The sequence below is a fragment of the Macaca fascicularis genome, chromosome 11 (genome assembly GCF_037993035.2).
Source record: "Macaca fascicularis isolate 582-1 chromosome 11, T2T-MFA8v1.1".
Classification (NCBI taxonomy): domain Eukaryota; kingdom Metazoa; phylum Chordata; class Mammalia; order Primates; family Cercopithecidae; genus Macaca; species Macaca fascicularis.
In genome coordinates this window covers 75,680,353-75,698,976 of record NC_088385.1, presented here as the reverse complement: position 1 = coordinate 75,698,976, position 18,624 = coordinate 75,680,353, and the positions used below count along the sequence as shown (strand labels likewise).

Sequence of the window (18,624 nt, the reverse complement as noted above, 5' to 3'; positions counted from 1 at the left end):
TATATATACACGCATATTTTCTCATGTCTTTCTTTGAACTGGCTTTGTTATCCTACTGGTTTCCTCATTAATAAGTTAAAACTTGACTTGTGCTTATTCTATATTTGTGTGAGAATGCTTTTTAACATTTAAAAAATTATACATTTGACATTTTATATGAGTATAATTTGGCCAAATATTTTAAGTCTTAAAAATGTACATGCATTTTAACCTAGCAATTACATGTCTAAGAATTGATCCTAAGGAGGTAATGTGTGCTCAAAGATTTAGCTCTGAGAATGTTTATAGATATGCTGTGTATAATAATGAAATACCAGAAACAAATATTCCACATTAGGGCACTGATTAATACCTAAATGTGTGTGTGTGTGTTTGTTTTGGGGTTTGGGCTTTTTTTTTTTTTTTTTAAGACAGTCTCATTCTGTCACCCAGGATGGAGTGCAGCAGTGCGATCATGGCTCACTGCAACCTCAAACTCCTGGGCTCAAGCAGTCCTCCTGCCCCAGCCTCCTGAGTAGCTGGGACTACAGCGTGTGCCACCATACCCCGCTCCTAAATGTGTTTTAAGAATGGTTGTTTCCGGGTATGTAAAATTTGTAACTTTAAATTTTTTCTTTTATCTTGTTCAGATTTTCTTGTGACACTTTCAAAAGAAAAAAGTTTGAAAGTCACAAAGTCTAGTTACACTGTTCTCATTCTTGTTGACATCTATTGAGGTACTTAGCCCCCGACTATAGTTGTTCCCTCTGTCCCAGTTCCTGCTACTATCTTAGGGAGATTCAGAGTCCTTAAACAGAATTGATCCAATACTCTGGCTTTTTCATTCCTTAATTTCCCATTTCCAGTGATCTTTACCTCCTCTTCACTTTTGTAATTCACTCTAAGACATTTAGATTCTGTTTTCATTCAGAATTAGTCATTGGTCCTCTCTAACACTTTTCTGCTTTTTCCTCCGCTTTGCAGAGGAAATGCCTTCATTTTTTTCTGATTTAAAAAAGCAATGCATGTTTGCTGGAAAAACTTTTCAGAAAATACAGAAAGATTTTTAAACAAATTAAAACATTGCAACTAGTGGATTAGCACTCAGCATGTTGGTAACCTTAGAAACATATTGCTGGGAATAGGTTTTCTTGTTTGTTTTATCTAAATGAGATCTTACTATTCATTTTACTTTTATTATCTGCTTCTTGCCTGAACAATTTATCTTTCCAAGTGAATAAATACAGATCTACATTGACTTTATGAAAAATAATTAATCGTACAGCTATAATATTCTTTAACCCAGGGTGTCTCAACTTCAGCACTATTGACATTTTGGGCTGAATAATTCTTTGTTGTGGGAGGCTGTGTTGTGCATTGAAGGATATTTAATGCCTCCCTGCCCTCTATCAGTACAGTACTAGATGCCAGTAGCTCCCATCCCTAGTTATGACAATCAAAAATGTCTCCAGATATTTCCAAATGTCCGCTGTGGGCAATACTAACTCAAGTTGAGAACCACTGATCTAACCAATCTGCTATTGTTTGACATTTAGATTTTATCTACTTTGTCACAGTTTAAAGCAGCAGCACTGATGAAGCTCCTAACATATACAAACTCAACACATCTTCAATTACTTTTATAGCATACATTTCTAGCAAGGAATGGCACATTTAAAATTTTGATGTCTATTCCCAGACTTCCCTCCAGAAAAATTGTATTAATTTAGAATACCATTGAAACAGCATAAATGTCATTTCCTGATATCCTGTCTACTTCCAGGTATTGTCAATCTTTTTAATTTTGCTTTGTGATAAGCAAAACAAAATATTACTTTACCTTTTTAACTTATAATTCTTTGATTGCTTACCAGGTTACTACGTTTATTAGCTATTTGCATTACTGCTTTTATGAACTGTTTATTTGCTCATTCTTGATTTTGTCAGAATTATTAATTTCTTATTCCAGTTTATAATTTTTCTCATAACCTGATTTAAACCTTTCTTCTTATAACCTTTAAAAGGCTTCCTGTACAGAAGTCATACATTTTTATATTTTTAAATATTTTTATTATGGTTTTACCTTTAATGGCGCCATGCTTAGAAAGATCATCTCTAGGGCCAGGCCTGGTGGCTCACGCCTGTAATCCCAGCACTTTGGGAGGCCGAGGCAGGCAGATAACTTGAGGCCAGGAGTTCGAGACCATCCTGGCCAACATGGCAAAACCTCATCTCTACTAAACGTACAAAAATTAGCTAGGTGTGGTGGTGGGCACCTGTAATCCCAGCTACTGAGGAGACTGAGGAAGGAGAATTGCTTGAACCCGGGAGGTGGAGGTTGCAGTGAGCTGAAATTGTGCCACTGCACTCCAGCCTGGGTGACAGAGCAAGACTCCGTCTCAAAAAAAAAAAAAAAAAAAAAAATCACCTCTAAAATCTCTAAACTTCAGTATTTTACTCTATTAGGCGAACCTTTTATTTTGCTGTTATCTTTCATACTCTAACACTAAATCTTTTTTCTCTCTAGACCAGTGCACCTTAAACTTGAATGTACATATACATCATCTGGAAATCCTATTAAAATGTGTGTTCTGATTCAGTAGGTTTGGAGCGCGGTGAGAGATTCTGCATTTCCAACAAGCTCCCAGGTGATGCCAGTGCTGTCCCTGGCTCGCACTCTGAGTGTTACTAGCTCCTAAACCTTCAGCACTCAGTCTTCTGTACCCCCTACCTCCATTCTCTGACTCCTTCCTGAAGTTGCTTCCCTTCCTACCTAGTGTGAACCCCAGTGGCAGCAATTTCAGCTATAGCTCATCTCTGTTTTTCCAGAACAACAATCCTGGCAATCTCCATTCCAGTATTGATGAAGCCACCATTTCTTCCAGTCTCCAGCCACAGCACCTTGCAGGAAAACAGATAGTGTCCATAAGATACGATTTCTAAGGTACATCAGCAAGCCTTCACTTCGCTCCCACTCAGTTCCATTTCCCATTCCTAGAGTAACTTTGCCTAAAGTTAATCTCCTCAAGCTCTAGTCCCCCTCCTCTCAGACCTCTTAGTCAATGAACAACAATGAAAGGAGAACTTCTTTAACCCATCCAGTGGAAATAACATTTAGCATAGTGACTACTGCACAATTAAAAAACAAAAACAAAAAACAACCAAAAAAACCTACTCAAAGACTAAACAATATCATATTAAGATTTTCCAACTCTTGGGCCAGGCAAAGTGGCTCACTCATGTAATCCCAGCACTTTGGCAGGCTGAGGCAGAAGGATCACTTGAGGCCAGTAGTTCAAGACTAGCCTGGCCAACGTGGTGAAACCCGGTCTCTACTAAAAATGAAAAAGTTTGGCAGGTGTGGTGTAAAAATACAAAAGTTAGGCAGGTGTGGCGATGCGCGCCTGTAATCCCAGGTACTTTAGAGGCTGAAACACAAGAATCGCTTGAACCTGGAAGGTGGAGGCTGCAGTGAGCTGAGATTGCACCACTGCACTCAAGTCTGGGCAACAGAGTGAGACTGTATGTCAAAATAAATAAATAAACACATAATAAAGCAACTTCTCTTAAAAAAAAAAAAAAAAAAAAAAAAAAAAAAAAGATGGCTGGGCGCCATGGCTCAGGCCTCTAATCCCAGCACTTTGGGAGGCTGAGGTGGGCAGATCGCCTGAGGTCGGGAGTTCCAGACCAGCCTGGCCAGCATGATGAAACCCCGTCTGTAGTAAAAATACAAAAATTAGCCAAGAGTGGTGGCAGGCGCCTGTAATCCCAGCTACTCCGTAAGCTGAGGCAGGAGAATTGCTTGAACCTGAGAGGCGCAGGTTGCAGTGAGCTGAGATCAGGCCGATGCACTCCAGACTGGGCAACAGATCGAGACTCCGTCTCAAAAAAAATATATATATAATATATATACTTTTTATATATAAATATATTATATATATTACATATATAATATATATTTATATATATATTTTATATATATTATATATAAATATATAAAATATATTTTTTCAACTCTTGGAAAATTCCCCTTAAAGAGTTATGAATTAAGCTGGTTATTTAATAAACACTTCACACTGTTCTTACAATGTGCCTGCCAACTTTATTTAGGCAGGTACAATTAAGACTTCCATTTTATAGACCAGAAAATAAGGCACAGAGTCGACACAGTCACTGACTGTCCGTGCAAGAATTGGCGCCCATCCCGTGAGCGCCTCAGCTCTTTAACCACTCTTCTCTGCTGCCGCAGAATCTCAGGAAGTCTCAGGGAGGCCTGAGAACTCAATTCTAGGAAAAGTATCTGTATCTGTAAGAACGAAGGAGCAGGGAATCTAACAGTTCTCAGCTCTTGAAGGCACATTAGATTCATTCAAGGTCCTCTTTAAAAATACACTTTCTTGGGCCTCCATGAGAAAAACTCTATTCAATTAGTCGGGGGCTTGCATCCGTATTTTTAGTCTGTAAAAGAGGAATGTTATCTGAAATCAGTGGTTTTCAAACTTTTTGTATCCCCCGGACCTTGACACGGGCCCCAATACCCTGACACGGTTACTGAGAATCCAGGAGAGAGAGAAGTGAGGAGAGGGCGAGAGAGAGACGGGGAGAGAGATAGGGGGAGAGAGAGACGGGGAGACAGAGGACAGAGACGGAGTGGGGGCGGGGGGAGAGAGAGAATGAGAATGATTTTTTTAGAGAGGTAAAAAGGGCTGGCCTTCGCCACAAACCACCTCTCAGGTTTAAGTGAAGCCTTCGTTCTCTCCTGCAGAGACTGTGCCATCCTTCCAGAAATTAGCATTTTAGGACGAGAGACCTGGAATTGGCCTAAGACTCAGGTGCAGGTGGGGGAAGCATCGGATTTACAACAGTGGTCCTGCCTTCTTCCATGTGACTTCCAGTTTTAAGTTCAATTCTAATTTACTCAAATCCCACCCACTATGTAAATTTGTAGGAAAATATCCTGCACTCTGCACTTCGTGGGATTTAAAACTTCCACACAGGCGCGCGTTCTTTCTTGAAGCCCCGCGATTGCTGAGCCTCGCTGGGCAGCTTGGCACCGCTGGGAGCTTGGCTCGCCCTGCCAGGGCCGACGCAGCCCATCTCGCAGGAGCCCGCGCGGGGCTCAGGGCACCCAGGACTCCGGTCGCGTCCCGGCTCCAGGTGGGCCCCGGCACCGCCAACCGCAGGAAACCGGCCGAGTCCTAAACTTCTTCCAAGTAGCTGCAGCCAGCGACAGAGAGTGTCCCTCAGTGGAGCGTCGTGTGGCTGCCCAGGCCACAGCCACGGCCGAGGCGATGACACACTTCTAACCTGGGGCGCCAGCAAAGGCTGTCCGCGAGCGGCGACTCCATGTCCCGCAGCCCTCCGCCCCGTTCCGCCGCCCGCCCCCCGGTACCGGCAGCAGCGCCACCAAAGGGCACACCGCGCGGGCGCCAGCTCTGCTAGGTGCGAAGGCGGCTGAGGCCCCGCCCGGGAGGCACCCGCGCGGCTCCGGAGTGGGCCGGAGGGACGAACGGGGGCGGGGCCCAGGCGCGCCCGCCCCCTGACCTGGCTATAACACCCGGCCCCGCCGGGCAGCCGCGGGCGGGTAGAGGTGCGCGCCTGGGACTTGGTGAGGCTGGGGGCTCGCGGGGCCGGGCGCAGCTGCGGCAGCTGCTGGGCGGCGGAGGCGCCGGGAGGAGGAGGAGGGGGGACGCCGGCGGCTGGGTTGAGGGCACCGAGGCTGCCTGTGCTCCCGTTCCCGGTTGCACGGCTCACTCCCGAAGGTGTTGCTTCCAGCTTTTGCCTCCTTAAAAGGCAGGAAGCGTCAGTGTCGGGAGACCCTGAGACCTGAGTACCGAGCCGTAGCCGGTGATGCCCCCGCCTGCCCTCATGTGTTCTCAGGTTCTTATTTTTGTTCATCTCTAGAACATGAACTTCCCGTACCTCTGGCTAGACCTGTTGCTGCCTTTGGTAGCTGCGCTGGATTTCAACTACCACCACCAGGAAGGGATGGAAGCGTTTTTGAAGACTGTTGCCCAAAACTACAGTTCTATCACTCACTTACACAGTATTGGGAAATCTGTGAAAGGTAGGGTCCGTCTCTGCACACTTTCCCAGACCCTTAGTACTCCCTTTCAGTATTCATTAAGTATGCCCCAGCTTCCTGTCTGCTCTTCCATGCACCTACTCTGAGTGGCACAGAACGGGTCAACCGGTACCACGCGTGTTGGTTGATTTCTGCTTTTGTTGGGAGGAATAGTAGGAAGAACTGAATTTTACTGGACTTGTCCGTTGTAATTCAGTGTCACTGAGTCCTTTGCATTATTGGAGTTCTGTCTTTTTGGATCTTGCAGACATTGGTTATTTGGGATGTGTGTTTTAGTTCCTTTTCAAGATAAACTCCCAAGTAAATCCATTTATCCGTTTCAATTCCCCTTTGTGTGGGCTTCTTTAAATATGACTTGGACTGTTAATACCATTTCTTCAAGTCTCTTTTAAACTGAAATAATGCAGTTTTGTTGGTAAGATTTCTATGTCATATGTAATTAGTCTTTTATTTAAAGTTATGCAAAACTATCATTTCTGCAAAGTTCTTTTAATCTAAGTAGTACAATTCTGTTGGTTAGATTTGTGTCATGTATAATTAACCCTATGGCTTAAAGTTATGCAAAAAAGTGGTTCTATGATTAAAGGCTGTTTTCAAAATGTATCCATTTAAAGAAGACAATGCTAGATAATGAATATACATTAGTAGTGATTGAAACTCTTCCCAGCATTTTCATATTTATCATTAATAATTTATTGTTCTAAGTTAGAAACTACATAAAGTTATTTTCATTTTTATAGACAGCAAGTTTGAATCAAAGAAATTAAATAATTTGTTCAAGGTCTCCCAGATGGTGAATTTTTTAGTCAGCACAGGCATCCATTCGGACAAGGCAAATAATTTGATCAGATATCGTTATTTCTTTTTTATTTCTTTTCTTTTCTTTTTTTTTTTTTTTTTTTTTTTTTTTTGAGACGGAATCTCACTCTGTTGCCCAGGCTGGAGTGCAGTGGTATGATCTCAGCTCACTGCAACCTCCACCTCCCGGGTTCAAGCAATTCTCCTGCCTCAGTCTCCCGAGTAGCTGGGATTACAGGAATGCGCCACCACGCCTGGCTAATTTTTTTGAATTTTTAGTAGAGACGGAGTTTCACCATATTGGCCAGGCTGGTCTCGAACTCCTGACCTTGTGATCCTCCTGCCTCGGCCTCCCAAAGTGCTGGAATTACAGGCGTGAGCCACAGTGCCCAGCCGAGATATCGTTATTACTTAATCATCTTTTATTATCCTGATGTTCCCAAAGAGGTTACCAGAAAACTTAGTCTTTAAATCAAAAGTTTCAAAAAATTTATGTAATTTGGATCTCAGCTTTTTGTAAGGTGTGTTCAAACTCTACCTGGATTTTAGCTCTGAGCTTTTGAGTCAATTGAGAGTCTCATAATTACCATATTCTTAATCATTTTTCAAAAAAAAATCAAGGCTATGGCTTCTATATTAAATAAAAAGTATTATATAAATGTATTTATGTACAATGCAAAGTCGACATCCTGGACTGGGTGTAATAGTAACTTTGTTTTTAAACAGCATTGCCAAAGAGTTGGTGCCAGATTACTCTGTATTACTCTATAATCCAAAATTATAGAGGTTGGGTGTATGAGAAATCATATCTTGAATCAGCATACATATTCAGCCTTCTGAAATCATTTTCCCCTAGGGCTAGAGTAGAGCAATTTAAAAAGATCTAGGAATACTAATTTTATTAATTAAAAAATATATAGAACACAACCAGCTTGAGTTATTGTTCAGTCATCATTTCAACCACAAGACGATGAGGATGTTGTTAATTTTAAGTACTAAGTGATTTGGTAAGGTTTTGTATTTTCAAACACAATGTGCTTGTGACAGCTGGGGGCTCTCTTTCCTAATATGAATCAGCAATTGTGATCTATCCTGCATGATGTCAAACCACAATCACAGTGAAAGTCAGCAGGCTTAATTTTTTTTTTTTTTTAATTTTTACCTTGTATGCACTCTTGCGGTTAAAGGCTTGAGGAGTTATCATGTAAAAATGAAATCTGGCACTACTGTTTAAATATTTGTGTTGAATATGTTGTTCTGAATAATAACTCAGATTAAGAAAAATCCCAAATCTGCCATTTGGCTCCAAGTGGTAGATTAAACTGTATGCCAGTAACTGGGAGTCAGTTGCCGAAGTGTCACTGCACTTTAGTGTGACAGTTGAGAGATGGTGCTCCTTTGTTGGTGCTCTTTTTCACTAGATATTTTCCCTAACCATTCTGCCTTCTGGCGTAAGATAAGTTTGCTTAGAAAACAAAATTTATGACCAGGCCCAGTGACTCATACCTGTAATTCCAGCACTTTTGGAGGCCTATGCGGGAGGATCACCTGAGGTCAGGAATTTGAGGCCAGCCTGGCCAACATAGTGAAACATTGTCTCTACTAAAAATACAAAAAATTAGCTAGGCGTGGTGGTGTGCACCTGTGGTTCCTGCTACTAGGGAGGCTGAGGCAGGAGAATAGCATGAACCCAGGAGGCAGAGGTTGCAATGAGCCAAGATCATGCCACTGCACTCCAGCCTGGGCGACAAGAGTGAAACTCCATCTCAAAATAAAAGAAAATAACACAGAATTTATTATACATGTGTTATTTATTTATTTATATCACATGTATTAACACGGGCAGTCTTATCCAGAAAGGAAAGTAATATTCCTACATAACCAAAATACATGTTTAGTTTTTGTAAAAACTTAAATATATGTGTTATGCCTATGTAAATATATGCATATCACATATTTTCTTTGTTGTAATTGTGGATTATATTCTGCTTGTTTTTTCATTTCATGTTATTTCCTTATATATTTCCATGAATTGACAAAGTCTGCAGATGTGAATTCGTTGCTGTATAGTATTCTATCCTCTTGATTATGTGAATTTTCTTAGTCATTCACCTCTGAGCATCTGTAGAGTTTTTGGTTAACTCTGTTATAAACAGGGATGCTATAAAACCATTGATACCTATCATGATAATTACCTTCTATTATTATTGGTGATTTTTACAAACTTTTTTATTTTGAAACTTTTAAAACCCACACAAAAGTTAAGCACACAGATACCCAGCTTCAGCCATAGTAGACCATATTTCAATTGAGTCTTTTGAAGGAAGTCCCACTGCCTCGCGACATAGTAAAGAAAGTCTTAGGTGAAACAAGAGATGCAAAAAAGTACTGATGACTTAGTTCAGAAAAATCAGAAAAGGTACAGTGTTCATCAGTTTGTTCATTCAATCCTCCATTCAATTAAGGAAGCACCTCCCATTTTTTGCCCCTAACCCCTTTGTCTAGAAGGATGTCTGGCACATAATCAATAATCTATATCTATTTATTTAATGGATCGAATATTTGCTGAGCAAAAGCCATGGGAGGCAAACAAAGATGTGCGTCATTCATTCCCTGCCATTAGGTAGCCCATTTTCAAATACAAACATATTTACTGTGCATTTCTTAGAGTAGTCTCTCCACATATACCCCAAAATTAGTTTAGGAACATTTTATTATTTTTTAAAAAAATGAACCCTTGTGTTGAGAGTTGACTTTCAATAGATAGCAACGAAAGAGCTGCTCTGCTACATACAAAACCCCAAAGGGCCATTTTAAATGAGATTTCCTACTATCTATTTTAAGAATCTTGTCTTGGCTGGGTGTGGTGGTTCACGTCTATAATCCCAGCACTTCAGGAGACCAGCCTGGGCAACATGAGAGACTCCATTTAAAAAAAAAATTTAATTAACCAGGCATAATGGTGCATGCCTGTGGTCCCAGCTACTTGGGAAACTGATGCAGGAGAATCACTTGAGCCTGGGAGTTCAAGGCTGCAGTGGGTCATGATCGTGTCACTGTACTCCAGCCTGGGCTACAGAGCAAGACCCTGTCTCAAAAAAAAAAAAAAAGAATCTTGTCTTGCCTCTTGCTAAGTCTAATCATCATTGTATCTGAATATGGTAGGTGGGATAATAACACCTTCCTTACTAGTAATAATATTATTAGAGATTTTTTAAAGCCAGTCAAATTTAGTAGTCTCTGTTATCAAGTACTTTCCATGTCGTAGATAGTTTAATACATTATTTCAATCTCAGCAACTCAAAGTAGGCGTTATCCTCATTTATAAAACAGGTAAAATGAGGCACAGAGAGGTTAATTAACTTGCTGAAGATCACATAGCTAAGTGTTAGAAGATTCAAACTCAGATCTGCCTGTTTCCCAAGCACCTCTCTGTTCTCTTTTAAAAAGCAGCTTGACACAGATGGGGATGATTCCATGGAAGTTGAGGTCATTAGTACAGGGTTTTAGGATCATGATTTGGGCACATTTGACCTGAAGGTATAGCTTCTACCAAGGATCTAGAGCTGTTCAATTCTGTAGCCATTAGCCACTAAGCAATTGAGGAGTTGAAATATGACTAGACCAAACTGAGATGTGCTAGAAAGTGGCTTTGAAGACTTAATACAAAAAAGGAAAATATTTCACTAATAATATTTTATATTGATTACATGTTGAAAAAATACTATTTTAGATATGTTATATAAGAAATATTTTTTAAAATTAATTTCAAGGCCAAGAGCAGTGGCTCACACCTGTAATCCCAGCACTTTGGGAGGCTGAGGCAGGTGGATCGTCCGAGCTCAGGAGTTTGAGACCAGCCGGGGCAACATGGCAAAACCCCATCTCAACCAAAAATACAAAAAATTAGCTGGGCATGTTGGCATATGCCTGTCATCCTAGCTACTTGGGAGGCTGAGATGGGAGGACTGCTTGAGCTTGGGAGGTGGAGGTTGCAGTGAGCCAAGATTGTGATTGTGCCACTGCACTCTAACCTGGGTGACAGAATGAGACCCCCATCTCAAAAATAAATAAATATATAAATAAAATTTAATTTCACCTGTTTCTTTTTACATTATTAATGTCACTAGTAGAAGATTAAAATTATATATATGACTTGCATTATATTTTGATCGGACTGTGCTGCTATAGAGTACAATTTGTTATTATTAATTTTTTCCTGAGTACAAAAGGATTTCTAGTTCATTTAGAAAATTTGGACCATACAACAAAGCACCAAAAAGAAAATGAAAATCTCACCGTCCAAAGGAAACATTTAGTAGACTGGAATCATGCTACACAGTTTTGAGCCTTTTTACCCCCCTGAGTCAAATATCTTATTTTGTTCATCCATGCAAACATGTTATGTCTAAAACTTGATTTTAAATTTCTGTTTTGTGTCCTATCAATAGATATATTATTGTTTATTTAACTTATGCCCACTGGTGAATATTTAGTTCGTTTCTAAACTTTCCCTGTTATAATCAATGCTATAGTGAACATCCTTGTGGCTAAGACAGCAAAAATCTGAGCACAGTTTTTGGAACCACCCTGCCCAAGTTCAAATTCTGGATTCTCAGTTTTGTAGCTACGTGATCATGGATCTTTAGAACAATTCCTGGCACATAGTAAGTGCTATGTAAAAGCTGCTATTATTATCATAGATACATACCCAAAAAGGAAATTACTAAGTCTAAAGCAGTTTTAAGTATTTGATATACATACCAAATTGCCTTCCAAAAAATTGTGTTGATTTATAATCTCTTGGGAAATGCATATTAAGAAAAATAAAACAACTCTTCTAAAACTTACACTAGTCATAAATCAATACTATCATTAGAGCTTTGAAAGATGACTGTAGTATGTATTTCTCATTGATATATTTTAAGTATGAGAGAGAATTTATTTCTCTTGCATCTTTCCCTAAGAACTCTCACCTTCCCATAATCAACAGACATTTACTGAATTCCTCTACTAGGATTCCTATACCATTTCAGATGTTCAGAAATCTTCCTAACATTAGTCAAGATTCTTGCTCCTAAAAGGAAAGTACTGTGTTCACATACACAGATCTCTCATGATCACTTGCCCTGACTGGATAGATTTTAGCTGGTGATTTACCCTCAGAAAAGAGCATTGTATGTAAAATTTTGGCACAACACTTGGTCATCTGTCACACTCTGCTCATTTCCCAAATATGCTCGTAAAACCAGTTTGCTTGAGATCCTGCATAAAATGCCTATTGTGATGCAAATGCTGACATATTGAGGATGAATATCAAGAAAACCACTAAAATCTAGGAACTTCAGCTATAATATACATGTTTGTGATTTAAAGTTATATGGGTTTAGTAAGCCTTTCCCCTTTAACATAATATGCAGAGTCCCTTTCCGAGACATTTATCAGCTATCAGCCTTTTTCTTATTCTTGAAACATTCAGGGTTTCTTAAAGACACTGCCTTCTTTTTTTTTTTTTTTTTTTTTTGGGTATGGAGTCTCGCTCTGTCACCCAGGCTGGAGTGCAGTATCACAATGTCGGCTCACTCTGCCTCCCATGTTCAAGCAATGCTCCTGCCTCAACCTCCTGAGTAGCTAGGATTACAGGCGCCCACCACCGCGCCTGGCTAATTTTCATATTTTTAGTAGAGACAGGGTTTTACCATGTTGGCCAGGCTAGTCTTGAACTCCTGACCTCGTAATCCGCCCGTCTCAGCCTCCCAAAGTGCTGGGATTACAGGTGTGAGCCACTGCACCCCTCCTATCACTTATCTTTTCATGCTTACATTCTTCATGTAAGCATGAAAATTTTAGTTGTGTTTTTTTTTTCAGTAGAGGCAGGGATCTCACTATGTTGCCCAGGCTGGCCTCGAACTCCTGAGCTCAAGCGATCCTCCTGCCTCAGCGTCCCATAGTGCTGGGATTGCAGGAATGAACCACTGTGCCCTCCGCCCACAATTTTCTAATGTCCTCCACAGGTGTAAGATGAGCTTACAATTATCTGAGGCTAAAACCAAGCTTTTTTTTTTTTTTTTTTTTTTTTTTTTGAGATGGAGTCTCGCTCTGTTGCCCAGGCTGGAGTGCAGTGGCCGGATCTCAGCTCACTGCAAGCTCCACCTCCCGGGTTCACACCATTCTCCTGCCTCAGCCTCCCAAGTAGCTGGGACTACAGACGCCCGCCACCTCGCCCGGCTAGTTTTTTTTTTTTTTTTGTATTTTTTAGTAGAGACGGGGTTTCACCATGTTAACCAGGATGGTCTCGATCTCCTGACCTTGTGATCCACCCGTCTCGGCCTCCCAAAGTGCTGGGATTACAGGCTTGAGCCACCGTGCCCGGCCTTACCAAGCTCTTTTTTATAGACAAATACAAAATATTTCCCCCCATAGTTTTAATATATACTGAACTTTTCAGGGATGCCACTATATGTAAATTGAGGGGAAATTATATTTTGTTTTGCTCTCAACATGACTGAGAGATATTTCATATTCAGAAGATCCTGACAACAGTGACAAAAGAGCCAAATCAGTCTGCATTTGTAATCGATGTGTTCACGGTGCCGCTCAAGTATAGATACAAGCATGTGACTTCTTCATTTGTCTTCCAGTGGAGTGCCCAAGTGTTTGCATATGGATACCATATTTTATGTAAATTGCTTTCTTTTTTATTTCTGCTTTATATAATTTGAACACTATATTGATCTTTTGAAATTGTGTATGTAAATGTGTTAGAACTGGATGCCAGCATAATAAAATAGAAGTTGCAAAATATTGGATATGAAAACAAGAGGCATCATCTGATAGGGTTAAGAACTATTGGTGTAAAAGCACAAAGAGAGCTGATAAGGACCCACTTCAAGTTCATGTAGCCAGCATCCAAAAGATGCTTAGTTTCTGTTCTTAATCCCTGAACGTGTGTGTCTGATAGTAACACTGTGGTGACAGCAGTATCTAGAGTTGAGATGTGGTAACTGCCATTAGCCCTGATTCCTCCTTTCAGTTTGTGTGTTTAGAACACCCCTTTCTCTAAGAGTGCAAAGAAAGTAAGATGTTAAAAAAAAAAAAAAAACTTAACGTGAAATTACCCCCCAAAAAAACAAAAAACAGAAAACCACACACACATACACACACACACACACATTATATCAAATACCAACATGCATTTGGGTTAAGGGAAGGAGACTAAGTCAAATTTAGTCAAATCTTTCTGCTTGGAGCTAGGCCTGGTCCTGTAGTCCCAGCTACCTGGGAGGCTTACACAGGAGGATCAGCTGAACCCAGGAGTTTGAGGCTGTACTGCACTATGATCGCACCTGTGAACAACCACTGCGCTTCAGCCTGGGCAACACAGCGAGAGTCTCTCTCTTTAAAAGAAGCAAACAAACAAGCAAACAAACAAAAAACACTTCTATCTAGTGATGTCAAGCAGTTGACATTCTTCCTAGAAATTAAATGTAATACTGTGTAGTAGTTTGTGAAAAGGTTAGTAAGTCCTAATTTGAATTTGTGTTAAAATAAAACAGACACAAAATGCACATTAAAAATGTTTCTCATCTCTGTTCTCTGAGGACTGCTGCATGTCACAGGTTTTAAAAACACACATTTTCTATCTGTGACCTTTCACATACATACCTTTGTCAAGCTCAACTGGAGGGCTTAATCTCCACTGCATCAAAAAAAAAAAAAAAAAAAAAAAGCTGCCAACTTCAAACAAATTGCCTTGGAGGTGGCTTCACAGAGTTATCATGCACTTACCCGGAGTTGAAGATAACTACCTTGACAGTGGGGATACAAAGGCAGTAATGATAGTGCTTACTACCCCAGTCTTTAGCCTATCATGGAATTCAGGAGAAGCCAATTAAGTAATCCTTCTGTTTGTTTAAAGAACTTTCCATTAGTTGCTTCTCCCATTTTTAAATTATTCTGATGTGAATGTGTGAAAACTAGAACCCCACTTAAAAATCACAACTAAAGTAACAAGTATTGACAGTTATTCAAACACATAACTGAGCCTCCTTTCCCACATAATGCACACGCACATATACAAATACAGGCAGGTGAAATTTAGCATAACATCATGTTTTTAGAGCAGGAATAAATGTTAGAGACCATTTTATCATTTATTAGGTTAATTGAAACATTTCAAAATGTTGCTTCCTCCAGAAACCTTTTTCTATTCCCCTGGGCAGAGTCGGAATCTCCTTGCACACGTCTTCTCCTCTTGCGCATCTTCCAGTAACTCTATGTGCATATACAGGCCAAGGACCAGGCTTTGTTCAGCTTTGTATCCTAGGCACTAAGATGTGATTATTACATGTAACAGATACTCTCAGGGACAAAGATGTAGAGTTATTATATGCTTATTAAATGAAACATATGAATGCAAATATATTGTATGTAGTATATTAAATAATACGTAAGTATATAGGATGTACATTTTTAGGTATACTTTTATATTGTTACATATATTGTATGTAAGTTTTATATACTTTTATATAGTTACCTATATTGTATGTAAGTACTACAGTCCCTCAAGAAAATGACATTGTTTTCTTACAAACTTTTTGTTAAAATTAGTTTTATATTAGTAGTAAATAATATGATAGCTTAGAGAGGTAGAATTGGGGAACCCCAATTATGCCCCAGTTCAAGATAAGTCTCTGGCATGGAGGGAAAAGCCTCAGAGAAGTTAGGGACTTTCAGGCAGTGAAGGACACAACTGAATTATTCACTGGCTAGCCTAAAATGGGTCTACCCCCCCCTTGCCTTCAGCCCCCCAAAACACTAACCAAACATGTAATAAGAAAAGAGTAATTATAGGAGGTTCACCACCATTACCCTCACCCCTGCCTTCCTTAAGAAGTGTTTAGGCCAGGTGCGGTGGCTCACACCTGCAACTCCAGCACTTTGGGAAGCTGAGGTGGGTAGATCACCTGAGGCCAGGAGTGTGAGACCAGCCTGGCCAACATGGTGAAACCCTGTGTCTACTACAAATACAAAAATTAGCCGGGCATAGTGGCAGGTGCCTGTAATTCCAGCTACCTGGGAGGCTGAGGCAGGAGAATCGCTTGAACCCAGGAGGTGGAGGTTGCAGTGAGCTGAGAGCCGAGATCGCACCACTGCACTCCAACCTGGGTGACAGAGCAAGACTCTGTCTCAAAAAAAAAAAAAAAAAGTGTTTAAATAAATGCCTCTGGCTTTATTTAAACAGTCCAGGAATAATTCAAGGGTCTGTCACAGACTTTTGACAAAGAAAAGAAGGTGGGAGGGATCATGTGAAGAAGGCCTTTGTTCCCCCAAGAGTTAAGCAGGGGCCAGATGCAGTGGCTCAGGCCTGTAATCCCAGCACTTTGGGAGGCCGAGGCAGGCCAATCGCTTGAGGCCAGGAGTTTGAGACCAGTCTGGCCAACATGGCAAAACCCCATGTGTACTAAAAAAATGCAAAAAAAAATTACCCAGGTGTGGTGGTGTGCACCTGTAATCCCAGCTACTCTGGAGGCTGAGGCAGGAGAATCGCTTGAACCCAGGAGGTGGAGGTTACAGTGAGCCAAGACTGTGCCATTGTACTCCAGCCTGGGCAACAGTGAGTCTCTGTCTAAAACAAAAACCAAAACAAACTTAAGCAGAGATATGAAACCCTTCCATTTTAAGTGTGTTTTCCCCCCTCCATACTCAGAAATGTACACATTTTCGGTGAAGGCAGATGATATGTCTAACTATTCTTGCTGTGAGTGGTTCAGAAGGGCACAGCTTTGGAAATACACAGATGAACTGTTGAAGGTAGTTTCACCTTAAGTTTTAGTCCTTGTTAAATATTGATTACCTTGTCCATTGTTGGTGACTCAGTTGAGCCCACTCTTTAAAATCCTTTTCACAGGGGATACTCACTCTTACAAAAATGTAGACACCTGGAGACATGTGGGAAGCATAGGGTCATTTAACATGTGGCGATTCTACAGCAGTTTTCTCATTGCTTAATTAGAGAGACTTATTTACAGCTTGTGTTAGGCTGTTCTTGGGTTGCTAGAAAGAAATAGTGGGTAATTTATAAAGAAAAGAGGTTTAATTGGCTAAGGGTTCTGCAGGCTGCACAAGCGTGGCCCCAGCATCTGCTCAGTTTCTAGGGAGGCATCAGGAGGCTTTTACTCATGGCAGAAGGTGAAGCAGAACCAGGCACGTCACATGGTGAAAGCAGAAACAAGAGAAAGAGGGGGTGGGAGGTGCCACACACTTTTAAACAACCAGATCTCGTGAGAACTCACTCATTATTGTGAGGACAGCACCAAGCCATGGGAGGGCCACTCGCATGACCCAGACGTCTCCCACCAGGCTCCACCTCTAACGTGGGGGATGACATTTCAGTGTGAAATTTGGGGGAACAAATATCCAAACTATTCACACCTTACTAATAATGGTAAATGTGCACAGTTAAATTTCAGATAAAGGTTGTTCAATTGGGGCAGACATTTAATTTTTTCCATTGCTCTTTGGGACTCAGATAAATAATCTTAGTGTGGTAGAGATAAACCTAGCTGGTTTATCATTTGTTACTGTAAGTTCCTTTCAATTTATGAAGAAACAGAAAGATAAATTGGGAAATGTCACCCACATTCTAGCCGTAACAAACTTTTTAGTTGGACTTGGCCATCTTTTGAGTTTTAAGAACATGTACCTCTAAGGGTACAAAATGTGTTTCCAAACTCTGTGGCAAACAGTTCTAGCATAACACCATGTCAGTCCATTGCAGAAACGTCCAAACATTTTTTACACTGAGAGCTCTTTGGTCAAATAATTCTTGCTTGGAAGTAAATCCCAATCTGTGTGTGCCAGGCACTGTATTAGGCTAGAGACAGAGTCGTGAGCAAACAGCCTCTCTGCTCTGATGTTTCTTACACGTGCTAGTGAGGGAGGCAAATGAAAAACAAGGCAAGTTCAGATTCTGATCATTGCTATGAAGCAAATACATAGTTTAACTTAATGGAGAGTGACAGTTACTGTGGAACATAGGTTCCATGAAGACAGGGAACCTATCCTGTTTGTCACTGTATTTTCAGTGCCTAAAACATAGCAGTTACTGTTTGAGAGAGTGTTGTATGGAAAGAATGACAGGAGGCCTGCCTGAAAAGGTGGTAGGTTGAAGCAGAGATCTTAAAGGTGACAATCAGCTAGATCTTATAGCCTGGTTACAAAGTGCACAACATGCAAGTGATGTGCAAAGGCCTCGAGGTGGAAAGAGTAGAACAGAAGTGAGACCAGGGTGGCTGGAGCCCAGTGAGCAAGGGGAAAGTGGTCTTTGAGGAAGTTGGAGGGTACGCAGGGGACAGAACATAGAGTACCTTCAAGCCAATTCTAAAATGCAGAGTTTGAATTCTGTTCTGAGAATAATGGGAAACCGTTGAAGGGTTTTAAGAAGAGAGTGATGCAATCTGATGTGGGTTTCAGAAAGATAACTTTAGCTACTGAATACAGAAAATGACCAGTATAGAAGCAGGGAGAATAATCCAGTTACAGTAATCCTGGCAAATGTTGATGATGGTGATTTGGATTAAGATGCTCTGATAGGAATGGAGAGAAGTGAAAGGATTGGAAATCTGTTTTGGAAATAAAACCAAGAGTACTTGCTAATGGGTTGAGTTGGATTGGATTGGATTGGATTGGATTGGATTGGAGGAGGAAGGTGTGTGAGCAGAAGAGGAAAATCAAGGATGACGCTTAGGTTTTGTGCTTGA

General features: G+C 40.7%; 1 protein-coding gene and 1 long non-coding RNA gene across 7 annotated transcripts in view; one reads left to right on the top strand and one right to left on the bottom strand.

Moving 5' to 3' along the window:
• Nucleotides 1–4,064: 4,064 nt before the first annotated feature.
• LOC135966266 (uncharacterized) lies at nt 4,065–5,454 on the bottom strand. The gene is made up of 2 exons (XR_010579495.2): nt 4,707–5,454; nt 4,065–4,437 (listed from the first exon to the last, which is right to left on the bottom strand). It is a non-coding gene; the product is annotated as an uncharacterized lncRNA (long non-coding RNA).
• Nucleotides 4,990–18,624, top strand: part of CPM (carboxypeptidase M) — a 78,903-nt gene continuing 65,268 nt past the window's right edge. For 2 of the 6 annotated variants that reach the window (XM_074007379.1, XM_045365595.2), the window contains exons 1-2: nt 4,990–5,136; nt 5,884–6,046. Coding sequence is in view for 3 of the 6 variants with exons in the window: in XM_045365595.2 (XP_045221530.2) it covers nt 5,887–6,046 (160 nt within the window). In the remaining 3 variants the exon portion in view is untranslated. Of the gene's footprint in view, nt 5,422–5,557; nt 5,588–5,883; nt 6,047–18,624 lie in introns of those variants that run through there. The other 4 variants (XM_074007378.1, XM_005571503.5, XM_065524554.1 and 1 more) reach the window with 2 other exon arrangements.